The sequence below is a fragment of the Geospiza fortis genome, unplaced genomic scaffold, assembly GCF_000277835.1.
Source record: "Geospiza fortis unplaced genomic scaffold, GeoFor_1.0 scaffold112, whole genome shotgun sequence".
NCBI classification, from domain to species: domain Eukaryota; kingdom Metazoa; phylum Chordata; class Aves; order Passeriformes; family Thraupidae; genus Geospiza; species Geospiza fortis.
In genome coordinates, this window is record NW_005054298.1 from 7,624,940 (window position 1) to 7,637,975 (window position 13,036).

The 13,036-nt window shown below is 40.0% G+C and overlaps 1 protein-coding gene across 1 annotated transcript; it reads right to left on the reverse strand.

Annotated features, from left to right (window-relative positions):
* Positions 1-7: 7 nt before the first annotated feature.
* On the reverse strand, positions 8-10,943 carry LOC102043876 (glycerol-3-phosphate dehydrogenase [NAD(+)], cytoplasmic-like). Its single transcript, XM_005415752.1, has 7 exons — positions 10,771-10,943; positions 8,762-8,902; positions 7,417-7,555; positions 5,650-5,762; positions 3,835-4,068; positions 3,579-3,685; positions 8-2,147 (listed from the first exon to the last, which is right to left on the reverse strand). Exons 1-7 carry the CDS (start codon positions 10,876-10,878, stop codon positions 2,051-2,053), a joined length of 939 nt encoding a protein of 312 aa, XP_005415809.1. The 5' UTR covers positions 10,879-10,943; the 3' UTR covers positions 8-2,050.
* Between the last annotated feature and the right edge of the window lie 2,093 nt (positions 10,944-13,036).

Genomic DNA, 13,036 nt, shown 5'->3' on the forward strand with positions numbered 1-13,036 from the left:
AAAGAACCACTATTACAACAGTCATTTATTTTGTGAGAACGTTGAAAAATGAAATTACATCAACTCTGCATATTGATCACTTTATTAAACTGTTATTTGATACACTTCGAATGTAAAATATTCTATGTTATTATTAGCTCATACATGACTTATCAGAAATTCAGCCTGATGATGAAGGAAGGAGGTTCCTGAATTCTCTATCCCATCCTCATGTATTTGATACTTCAAAACTGTGCAACGTGTAAGTATTTTTCCACTTCAAATTGAAGACCTTAAATTCCCTGCTTTGTGTGAAGGATTTGGTCACATGATTCCCATTTCAGTGGCAGGAATGTTGGTGTTGCTCTGCAGAGCCCCAAGCTGTGACTGGAGTCTGAGCAGGAGGAGCTGAGATACCCTTGCTGCTGTTCAGGAGGATCAGGGATGCTGCAGCCAGTGGTTTTGGTACCTGAGCTAGCTTTGCTAGCTGTGAGACTGAGATTTTTACAATATATTTGTAATTACAATACATTATTATATATATATATTACTCTGGTAAATGTGAAAGACCTATAATTCCTCTAAAATTAGTTGAAATTATTTTATAATTAGCTCATTTTTTTTCCTCTAAGCACTATGACAGCGAGTACATAGATTAAAAAAACTTGCCTTCCTCTCTGCTATTTCAGAAAATCTGATAAAACACAGCAAAAGTTGGTTACTCTTCCTTTTTTTTTTTTTGCCTTCTCTCAAAATAGGAGTATTTCAAAAGGGGATTAAAGCTTATAAAATGCACCACTGTTCATTTTGTAGATGTTTTTAACTCTGAAAACCATCAGGTATGTAAAGTTACCCAAGTACAGCTATAAGGTTTAAAAACTTCAATGTTTCTAAAATTCACACCACTGGTAGCACAATAAAAACCCTTGGTCTGTGAACCCAGTTTGTGTTTAAAATTCAGAAGCAGATGGGAGATCTCTCTCCTGGAGTGTAAGATGTGCTGCTTGAGCAGGATCAGGACACGACTCTGCAGTCTGGAAAGGAGCAGTGGAGTTTCCTGGAATGCAGCCTGGTGTGAAATGCCAGTTTACAGGAGTTCTGTGCGTCTATAGCGGTCATTTCCATACAGGTATAAAAAGTCAAGTATCACAGAGTTTGTCACTGTTACTGGTTGCCCCCTCAAAATATCAGCAAGTGCACAAGCTGCAAGCTGAGCCCTGGGTACATCTTCCTGTCAACTTCCACTTCCCCCCTCTCAGCTGGTTCAAATTAATGAGGACTTGCTGAGAAAATCTGATGCTAACAAAATTGTCTTTGGTTATTTCAGATGTTTTTTCTGTATTTTAAAGTAATACAGTAAGTTTAATCAAGGTCAGATTACTACTAAGGATTCCTAGTGTCCCAGATTTGAAACAAACAATACACCCATCCCAAACCCCTTCTCCTTTCCCCCACCCCTTAAGCTGTTTTATTTATACATCTGATGAACATTCTTGCGTGTCTGAGCACAGTAATAGTACCTATTTTTCCAAAGAAGTTTCTACTGGGAAACTAAGTCAAGGAAGGCCTAAATGTCCCAAAATGCAAAATGTTATTTATGTTTGAGGGGATTAAAAAGAAATCCAGCATTTGCCCATGCAATTGCATCTAACTGCTCTTGGATTTTTTTTAAACTATGATTTATCTGTTTGAATGAGTTCTTTGATTTTTCTATGTGTTGTGCCATTCTAGAAGTAACTGTAGGCAAAACATTGAGTTTTATGTGAGCTGTTTAGCTCTATTGTAGAAATTACAAGGGGAACTATTTTCAGTCAGCAAGAAAATAATTATAGGGAAATACCCACATTACTAACTCAAATGAAATAATGTTAAGTTTTACATTTGTTTCCTATTCCTTAGGTATAATGTTGAAATTAAAGGCAGATGTTTTTAACCCCAGGACAAGGGGAATTAAATACATTCTTTGCTGCTTTTACAAGTGTCACACAACCTGTTTCTCTACTTCAGTTGCTGTGGAGTGGACAGAAGTCCCAGGAAGGTGAGAAGTCAGCCAGGTGAGGAGAAGGGATCTCTACATGTGCTCTGGGTGGTTCTGCAGGCACATGATGAAATCTTGGATTGATCGACCCTCATAGCAGATCTTGTAGATGGTCGTAAATAATGGAAACCTGAAAGAAGCATATAGGAATTAAAATAGTTTTAAAAGCTTATATGAACATTTCTATTCCATTGTAATGGAAAGAATTTTTTTATTGTGTTGAAAGTGGAAAAATTTTGTCTCTCTTTACAATATAATTTTAGCTTGGGGCTGCCTTTATTGGAAGATTACTGGAAGAAGAAGAGGAGCTAAAGAGGGGCAAATAATGGGTGTGACAGTACAGAAAAGCTGTTTTGGAAACAAAATACCTATCCAGTATTTTTTATTTAACAACAATTTTGAATTGCATATCCTCTTTTCCTGCTGTGTGCAAAATGGATATGTTATTTGCAGTCATTACTGATATCCAAGGACTAAAAGGAAGGAAAATGTCTAACGATTTTCTTTTCTTGGCTTAAAGGATTCTTTTCCTTTTACAAGCTGTCTTAGTCATTATGTGGTAAAAAATGAGTCCACTGAATGACTTGGAGCTGAGCATGTAACAAAGGGCAATTATAGGATAATTATTAGATCAAGCTGTGATTTAAAGCTGCTGTCAAAATGAGCTTTCCTTTTCGCTCTCATTTTTGAAAGATATTGCCACTTGAATCTTCTGTATCTGTTCCAATTTTAAAAAGTTTTTAAGGATTCATTTAGCAGTGTTTGACTTCTCAGTACTGCTGATGTATGAGAGGAAATGGGATGGAGGGAAGTCTAGCTTTTCTTTTGTGCAACTTGAGGCAAAGGTTTCAAATTATTTATAATCTTACATCATCCCAAGCAATTAGAGGTACTTTTTACCTTTACCTTTTTACCTTTGTGGCACTAAAGCATTGGTATCAGCACACATTACATTTCAGTGTGTGTAAAAATCTTTCATTGGGAATATGATCCTGAAATTTGTACTGAGATAAACAAATTCAGGTTTGCAATGAGAGCAGGACTGCTGCAAGCTGCAATGCTGGTGTACTGAGAACAAAAAACCTTTTGGCCCATGAATCATGTCTGCAAGATAATTCTGTGTACAGCCTGAAATCTTATTTGGGGGATGGGGATGTCTGGGAGGCCTCTTTACATTATAATTTCTTTTGTTTCCTGTGTATAGGCCATTCACTTAAGGGTTGGTGATGATCTCTGTGGGTCCTTTCCAACTCAGAATATTCTGTGATTGTTTTCCCTGCTGTTCCAATATGTGATCTCACATTACTCTATTAGGCACTAACAGTATTCCCTGACCTCACTCTCTGTCTGTGACTTGTTTCTTCTAACAATGCTCAGCCCTTCTCCCATTCAACTGACCCCAGCAATGAGGAGTCAAGCCAGGCTCCAGCAGGGGCCCACGATGTAGAAAGCTGTTGTTGCAGAAATTAACAAGATAATTAAACACAAGTACTGTTAAGAAGGTTATGAATCACTCATAATTTGTTGTTTTTGTTGGTTTTTTTAAACTCAAAGCACTTACTTATGGAGCAAATCTTTCTGTTTCAGAATTTTGTAGACTTCAGCTGAGGTCTGAGGACCTTGCAGCTTTTGTCCATTCAGCATCTCCTTTTCCAGCTCCTCAATGGACTAGAAGAGAGAAGACTGATTACTTGGATCAGAGGGGATACTGCTGTGATACCAGCAGTTATCAAGAAGATAAACAATTAATGATGCCTTTGTAAAACACAGAAGGACTTCTTCATGCGTTAGTGTAAAATATTTAAAATCCTCCTTACTTTTCCTGTGCGAGCAAAGGCTTCTGCTACTTTTCTGTTGCGTCCCCCATAGCAGGTGGTGATGAGATCAGCCACCCCACAGCTTTCCAAGAAGGTGGCTATTGACACTGGTCCCTTGCAGAACATCTTGGCAAAGGCCACCATCTCCATGAGGCCCAGGCGTATCACTGCTGCCTTGGTGTTGTCGCCGAAACTCAGCCCATCGCAGAACCCCGCGCCCACCGCCACGATGTTCTAAAGATGGGCCAGTGCAAAACACAGGGGAGGGAAGGAAACAGTCAGCCAAGGTGTGCAGCTTACCAGCATGCACTGAGCCCCAAGGAACCCCCACAACTCTGTCTTCATCAGAACAAGGGTTGATTTCCAATGGCCATGAGTTTATCTTATGAAGAAACGGGTCAGATAATGTTGAGCAAAAGTCACTGGAATTTTAGAAGATTTTTAAGTGCCATATCCCATGGCAAAAACCAAAGCAGCGTTTTATACACTAATATTGCAATCACATAGCATGTATGCAATTGGTGTTTTGTTTTCCTGCTAGTTCCAAGTTGGATCTCGCTGACCTTTCTGCTTAACTATTTCAAATACCCCACACAGAGTCATACTTTTCTAGGTTTTCTTTGTAGGTCTCTGATTTGAGCAGGCATGGATTCTATGAAGATGCTGCAGTAGATCAAATTTTGGGCTTACCTACAAATATCAGTAGAACTGCCCTTGTCTACAGCTCTAAATAAATCTCTCAGGATCCTACACATCTTCACAAGTCCTCACCATTGTTCAGCATGCTTCCCTTCCCACCTTCCAATTCCCAGCTGCTAAATAAGTCCCTAAATAAATGTAGTTCAGTGTGTATGAGTAATGTGCCACTTAGTGCTACCATTGACATGTTTGCTCCAGACATCTATGTACCCTGGTGCACGTTTAATTTTTTTAGGGATTTTTTAGCAGAGGCAAAACCAAACCAAAGATTTCAAGAAGTGGGATGATTTATCATAAAACAGTAAAAAATTCTCCCATCTGTTCCTGCCCCACAGAGTTCTGCTCTGTGGCCAAAAGCAAAATTTGCAGTGTTTGGTTTTGTATGTCAAAAGATTTTTTTATGTGAAGTTAAACAGGACCAATTCTTTCCTCATCAGTCATCCACCTCCTCCATGGAAAAGTGAATTATTGAAGTATAAATGACTAAATGTATAAAGAAGTAAAAAGGATCACATGCTGAGGTCACTTTCAATTCATATAAAAGCAAACTCTCAATCTCACACTACTGTCCCCTCTTTGGAAATTTGGTGATTTTGGTGTCATTTCTGATCCCACCAGGGATCTCCATGTGGACATTGCTGAATGCCACACAGATGTGCTGCCAATAGAGAGCATCACTTCTGATGTGAATTTTCTAGCAGGTTAGGACTTAAACTATGGACATGATAATTAGTGGAGCTAATCTGTGTAGTGAGAGTCTTTGTTCCATGTGCTTGCAACACACAGACAAGAAAACACAGTAGACTAAACTCTGCTCTCAAAAACAGATGTGCCTCTGGTAAAATAAAGATAAAAATACAAGTATTTTTAAATGCTTTGCCTGCAGCTGCATTTTAAATAAATTCCCATTTTGGGGGGAATTTATTTTCCAGGTTGGAAAATTTATTTCCCCAGTTTATTTTCCAGGTTGGAAAACTGGCTCATGAATGATGCATCTTGTCTGCACTCATTCACTCACACGGTGACAGGACTCAAATTAGACCCCGTGGCTTACAGAAGACTCGGGTGAGGTTAGAATTTGGTCTTAATAAAATATACTGGCTTGAAAACACTCACTTTTAAGGCTCCACAAAGCTCCACTGTATCAGAGTCAAGCACCACAGTAATCCTGAAATTGGGGGTCTGCATTAATTCTTTAAAGATTTCCCCTTGAGTTTCATTTTTGCATCCTGTGGGAAAGAAGGATGAAAGAGAGCTTTTACAATGTTGCAGAGTGCACACAATTCACCAGGAATAAGGTTCTAGGGACTACTGCAGCTTTTGTGATCCCAGTCCCAAGGTGTTGCTAAACCAGAGATGTGTGCAACAGCAGTTTCTGCTGCTAGATGCCAGTGTTAAGTGTAGGCAACACCTTGCCATTGATCAGTATTGCTTAATGACACTTAAAGAGCTTAAAGGTAGATACCTCCTAGTGAATCTTTCTGCCTGAGAAAGTTTGTACAGCCACATGCCTTACAAAAGACATTAGTTACAAACTGCTTCCTGCAGGACAACAGTATAATTTCTGTTTTGAAAATGTAAACCTGTGTCACTGTTAAGTACTACCATGGGACACAAATTACTATTGCCCAGTTACAGGGGTAATAGTCTCAGTTACAGGGGGATCCACAGATGATGAAATTGAAGGTTGGCACTGCTAAAACCTTTTTCCTACCAACTCTACAGAGGTCATGTGTCATGTTGTTACAGTGTTCAGCCAAGGAGAGCCCTTAGTGCTAAAGGAACTGAGGTTTGCCAGAGAGCTCATGACCAGCTGGGCAAAGACCTTTGAATAGAGTTGCACTTGAGTTTTGTACAAGGTAGCTTGGTTTCCTTCAGGGTGAGCTCAGCTGTGAATTTTACTAGCCAGGGGCACCACACTCTGGTAGCTGGGAGGTTTCTGACCATCTCCTTAGAAACTTTAGGTTTGCTTCTTGTTCTTCACAGTACCAGTTCTCTTTGAGGTGGCTGTCTCTGGACTGCATGGCTTTCCATGGGGACAAAAATAAGGGACAAAGCTCTTTGCTCAGTCATCATCACATCATGGCTTCAAACCAGGCCAGGAGAAGTTAAATTCCCCCCAAGAGAATTAATATAACTCATCTCTCCTAATCATGTCTAGTCCTATATGTGCCTAGGTGCTCTTTCATTAACAAATGCCCAGCTGGTACAGTTGCACCATTACTATAATATTTGCAAGGCAAAAGAACATGCTTGCAACACAATTTATTTTTCTTTTGCCTTTCCTAGCTATGGAAGGATGGAACTTTAATTTTAATTTTGACTGGCTTTAAAAATCTCTGAGTTTTAAAAACTACTGGATGAACTTTCCAAATCAGGTCAGACCCAGTCCTGGGAGGATCTGAGGCCGTGTCTTGGCAAGCAGTCCAAGTGGGAGAGAGGAACAGAATGTTACTGGGTTTTCTTTTCCAAACAAAGACATCTTAAGATGAAGAAATACACCTCTGGGAGTGTGAGCACATAGGAGCTTCTGATTACACTTCTTTATCTAGACTGCATTGTGTATCAGCTGCTGATGTACTCCATGTTGAGCCCTACAGACACAAAAGGTGGTTCTTGCCAACTCCTACAGAAACAGGATTAAGCTGTGATATTTTCAGTGGATTAAATTAACTCTCAGCACTGAAACCCACGGTCAGTTTGAATCTGATTCTTTCAGCACCAATTCTCTGGAAATAATCCTGGCTCCCTGAAGGAGCTCAGCAGGCACTGCTCCACTCAGGGACCACCTGGGACCCATCACATCCCTCTGCTTCTTCCAGAGGTTATCCTGCCGCAGGTGACTTTAAACCCCAGCTCTAATTGGCTCTTTGCAATAGTTACCAATGGTGGTTTCACAGAACTTCTCATCAGCCACTTCTTTGGCTATGTTGGCCCCCATCAGCACACTGATCTCTATTTTCAGCTGCTCTCGAATGAGGTCAGAGATGAGCTTCAGGCCATCAGGACCCTCATCAATCCCCTGAAAAGAAGACAGTTAAAGCCAGGGTATTAGAATAGGAAAATGACAGCAGCAGAGCACTGGTAAAGCAGAAGGCATTCTGTTGCCTGCAACTCTCTAGTTTTAATTGAAAAAAAAGGGTCTTGAAATCACTAGTGTTAGAAATCACTAGTGTTAGCCATTATGCTCTGGGTTTGTGCTTTGGTAACTGCAAATTCAAGGCAAGCTCAGGGAGAAGGGGTGACAGTCCAGGTAATCCTTCAAGAGGCCTCACATCAAGTGCTGCTGTCCTGAGGCTTGCTTTCTTTGATGTTGTACTTTTCCTTTCAGTTAAATTTCTGTAGTACAGGAAAAGACATTTAAAATGAAGTCTAAAAGAAATGGCTTTTCTGCAAGATCTAAGTATAAATCAAAGTGCTTTTTGGGTGTTAAGGAGTATACTGAAGTGTCTTGGGTTTTTTAAGCTAAATCTGCAGAGATTTCCTTCCTCTCCCCACTTCCTCTCTTCTCCTTACTGCTGCTTATGAGATAATTTCTATGGAGCGGAAGAGCTGGTATTGAAGTCCAAAAACTTGAATTACATTTATTTCATTACAGCTTTAAGTGGGATATTTCCTGCAATGCAATCAAACAAAGAAGTGGTAAGACTACATTCCTATGCTTTGCCTCTGGCTTTTAGTTTGACATTCTCTTAAAACATTAATTCCTTTAAAGATTATGACAATCTGGTACCTCTCTAACCTTAAAAAGCGATTTCTCCATTCATGCCAGCTTGAAATTGCTTCATTTTTGCAAAATCATTAGTGTTATTATGCCATTTTAATGCTGCCAAGATCAGCTTCAGCATGTACTTGGAAGAGGCACTTTGAGTTCTCAGTTAGGAGTTAACTGAGGCTGTAGTCTCAGAGTATTTTTTCTGGCAGCAGTGCCAGCTTTATTCATCCCTTCCTCTGCCCATTTTCACCTCCATGCTGGTCCAAGTGGGAGCTGATCCAGGCTAAACATGACTGGCAAAAACAGATACTCTTAGCCTGGATAGGTTGCCCCATCCTTCCCTCTCCACAGCCACAAGAGCAGAAGGGCTGGCAGAGCTGGGGAAGATTTAACTCTTGCAGAAAGAAATGCTTGTGTTTATGCAGAGCATGCAGATGAGGCCTGCAGCTCCTGCCCTTAAGTTGGAGCTGTTTATTTACTCCATATTGACTGGGTACTGTGGAAACAACTTACCTTGATCAGGGAAATCCCAAATGTCCCAGGTTTTATCTGTCCTGCAATCTGCCCACAGATCCGTCCAATAAACTGATGTGGCAGAACAAACACTAAAATATCTGCCCCATTTGCTGCTTCAGCCACGTCTGGCACAGCCACCTGGGACAAGAGTGACAAACAAAATGAGCCCCAGGTAGGAATCAGTCCTTGCAAGACACCATCATGCTGAAGCCATGGCAGATGCAGTGTGACTGTCCTTAATTTTAACTGGCCCTGTGGCATAGCTGCCAGCTCTCCACACAAGCTGGTACAGATCTCTTCTGAAATATCCAAAGCCGCTGAACTGTTTTGGGGTTGCATTTTAAAATTTTTTTTATAATTTAACCCTGTGTGGATAATCTGGGAAAGATTATATACTTATAAATTTGCGGTGTGCTGGGAAGCCCCTTTGCTCGTTCAGCTTCTTGATCTGGTTCCTGAAGATGGCTGACCAACCCCATATGATTCTTCTGGAATGAGTGGTAGCACTGGGGAGCACAGGAGAAAAATGGGGTGGTGGGACAGAGGCTTTTCTAGAAGTCTTTAGTTTCCATAGGCAACCAGCTGAGTTACTGAGGGATAAACTGTATCAAAAACCAGAGATTATCATCATCTTTGGGTGTGAGTCTTTGTTTTAAATATACAGTAATTTTCTCAAGAGTTACAAAAACCTATACAACATGCTTAAAAACTTCCTAGCTGTATCTTCCTCCAAATGCTGGTGTTACTCAGAACAGCAATTCAAACCAGGCTACAGAGGCAACAGCAGGTGAATTTGAGCCTGCTAGAAGCAGTTTACAGTAGGAGAAAACAGCACTCTTGGATGCAGACTTGGAGCATGCAGCCTCAAGCAAGTGGGACTCCCAGCAAGAAAACCAGAGCTGCTGCCAGCCAGGCTGCTTCTCTGGGAAAACAGTGAAGTGGGAGCAGGGCAGAGGCTGGCACCACTGCACAGTCTGTGCTCCTGTCTCTCCAAAATTCTGCAGAGCAATGCAAGGAAAAGCTCAGCTTGTTTGGTTTTCTTTTTTTTTTTTCTCAGTCGGAGATGGTCTGAGGGTCCCTCTACTTCAACTAGCTGATTTTTGCTGGTGAAGCCTCAGGCTTTGCTCTAAACAGGGTGAGACTGGCCTCAAGGGATGATGACAACATCTGCTAGAGGGTTGTAAAAATAACAGTGACAAGTCAGTTGTAACCCAGGAGAACTGTGTGCCAAGTTCAAACACTAGGAGTGCAAATATGCAATCACAGCACAAAATAGAATACTAAATATAACCACTCCCCAAGCAAGGAGACCCATCACATGCAGCATTTTAATTTCCCTTTACAACTGCAACTGTTCCAAAAATGTGGCACTACTCACAAAGCAGCAGCGTTTGGCAAAATCTTGAACAGCCAAACCCCTTCACCTCCCTTGCTCTGGTAGCAGTAAATTATCTAAGGTGATTAATTTAAGCAGAGATGTGTAACTTGGTATTTTAAATGTCCATGAAAATAAATATGTTCTATATTTTGATGGAATTTAGAACTTTATTAACTACAGCTGTCCTGAAATCACCAGTGAGCTGATAGCTCATTATTCACCTCCTTGTAAGCCACAGCTCTGCTTTTGACTTCTTTTTTTTTTTTTTTTCCTGAAGAAAGGAGAACAGTAGCTTTGCTTGTTTTTCCAGAAGATGCTGTGGGTTTGAAATAGCTCTGTGTAGACAGATCTCTGCCTGCCATTTCTAGACTTGTGCTGATTTCTGCCAGGGAGGAGGATGGTGTGATACCAGCACAGACACAGTTGGTGTTTGAAGTTGCTCATGACATACAAGACAAGCAGAAATCACAGAACTGAATTACATTCCAGGGAGTTATAATGGAGTGAGGTAGGTGGCAAACCAGAACAAAACAGTGAATTGCTTCCTAATTTTTTTTCAGACATTGCCTCCCTTATAAAAAAAAATTAAAAAAAAATATAAATTCAGTTATTTTTTTTTTCAACTTACCACATTGTGGGGTATCTTATATCCAGGCAGATATTTAACATTTTCATGTTCCTGGTTGATGATTTCTGAGAGTTTTTTTCCATTAATGATCTCTTCAAATACCCACATCTTGACAGTGGGATCAAATCTGTTTGACTTCTGGACATTTTTGCCAATGATTCTTGCTATGGCTGATCCCCTTTAAAATAAAATAAAATAACTAAAAGGGGAAAAGTACTTTTATTGTGAATTGGAAACACTAGTTACTTTAAACACCATAACTCATAAAATGCCTGTGCTATAAAGCTGCCTAGGTGCTTGCAACATTTATCAGAAAGCTTTATCCCCTACCCTCCATCAAGAGACCCTCAAGTTTAAGAACAGAGGAAGTAGAACAGTGGAAAAATGTAACTGCAATAATGGAACTGAAGTAGTATCAAAGGTTATACCGCAGGAGTGTCATGTACCATCAATAAGACTAAAAATACATTATCTGAGATTAAAATCTCTCATGGTCCTCAGGTAATTCTGGTTTTTATCAAGATCAATAAATGTAAAATAATCCAGGTTGTAAATAAGTGCTGAGCAACCTTGCTGTGCCAGTCTTTGTGCATCTCATGTAAAATAGATGCATCCCACTTTCCTATCTGTAACCAAACAGTTACAATAGGGATTTACATAAGAGCTAAAAGCTCAGAAAAAAAACCCAAACAACCCTTCAATCTGGTGATTTCTCTTTACTTATTGTTCTAATTATCACTGTAACAGGACCTGTAATACTTGCAGCCTGAGGATATTTTAACCATCCAGTTTACTCATCTTGAGTCATGCTGAGCGTTTTTAATTTCAGGTCAGGCAATAATTTTATTCCCCAATCATCACTGCAGCCTTGCAAATGCTCACATGGCAAGGCAGAATTAGAAACCTCACAGAAATATTGTTTAATGAACTTAAAATTATTAGGGGAAGAGGAGTGATTATTTTTACTGCTCTCTTCCTTCTCTCCATTTTAATGCCACTTTAATCTCTCAAGTATTGGCCACTTCATTAACACGAGTGAAAGAGAAACTCCAGTTGCAGCACTCTTGTTCTCTGGCCCACTTGTAACAAGGAGCATGAATAGGATTTAGCTGTGGCGTGTGTTCTGGAACTGATAAAGTTCTTGGGGATATCAAAGTCCAGGTAGGTCTGTGCTGTTAATGATTCAAAGGGAAACCGCATTGTAACTGACCCTCCTTGGTTCACCCATATTTTTCATGTAACTGATTTGCATAAGGTTAAATTGCTTAATAACTAATAAGGTCTTATTAATAGGTAATTAAGACCTTAATCTTTAATGATAAAGAAATCCTGCTGAGATCACCTTTCACTTCACTCAGTGTTGATTATATGCTATATCCTGAGCTGCTGTAGTGCTTTTTTATTTAGTTATTTAGTTTGGTTGGTTTGTGGTTTTTGTTTTGGGGGTTTGTTTTATTTTGGAAGGGATGGTTTGGTTTGGTCCTTTACAATATTTAGGGAAGTGTTTTAAAGGTGAACCTTTGCCGTAAGAGTTCTGCTGTTTTGAAAGAAAGGCATGCAGTTATATCATACTTTCATATTATTTCTAAAATTGCTTATATTCTGATTCTCTTGCCCTGCTATCAACAGGGGGCACATTCAAAGCTTGAGCTGAGGATGAATTTTGGCTCCACACAAGAAACATGTTTTAACAAGAAAAACGTTTGGGTTTTTTTTTTATAAACTTGAGATATAAATTCATTGTTCAGGTTATCCAGCACAACCTGGATGATGAACTTATACATCAATCCTACCCATAAAAATAACTTTTTTAGCTAAGTACCAAGAACATACAGTTTTCTGTTGAAAGATGCAGACTCCAGCTCTAATCCCTGAAATCCTGAATGGGACTTGCAACTCTCAGTAGATAAACAAAAACCCTCCTGCACCTACTGGCAACCACAAAATGCTGTGCAGCACTTGCTTCGCTCAACCGTATCACTCATGAGCCTCCTGGCAGTGTTGACTTACATGAGCTTTTGCAACATTGCTGTGTCACGTGTCAGCCACGATTCTGAGCTGCAGGAAAGCCTCAAGAGCATGGATCTGAACTGCTGGCCAAATATTTATGAGGAACATAAGGAAAAAAAAATGTTTGCCAAAGGTAAACGTATTTCCCTGTAGCACTAAAACAACCTGTTCTGCCACCAAGGCTATGAATAAATGTTACTCATACATCAGGGTACAATGCTTATGTCCTCCCTGAGGATTTTAGAGTTGGTGTATA

Excerpts from the sequence above, each read along its gene's own strand:
- LOC102043876 (XM_005415752.1), bottom strand. The coding sequence starts at position 10,878 with ATGTGGGTATTTGAAGAGATCATTAATGGAAAAAAACTCTCAGAAATC. Across the intron at positions 8,903-10,770 it reads ATAAGATACCCCACAATGTG|GTGGCTGTGCCAGACGTGGC; the intron begins GTAAGTTGAAAA and ends CTCTTGTCCCAG. Across the intron at positions 2,148-3,578 it reads CAGAAAGATTTGCTCCATAA|GTTTCCATTATTTACGACCA; the intron begins GTAAGTGCTTTG and ends TGCTTCTTTCAG.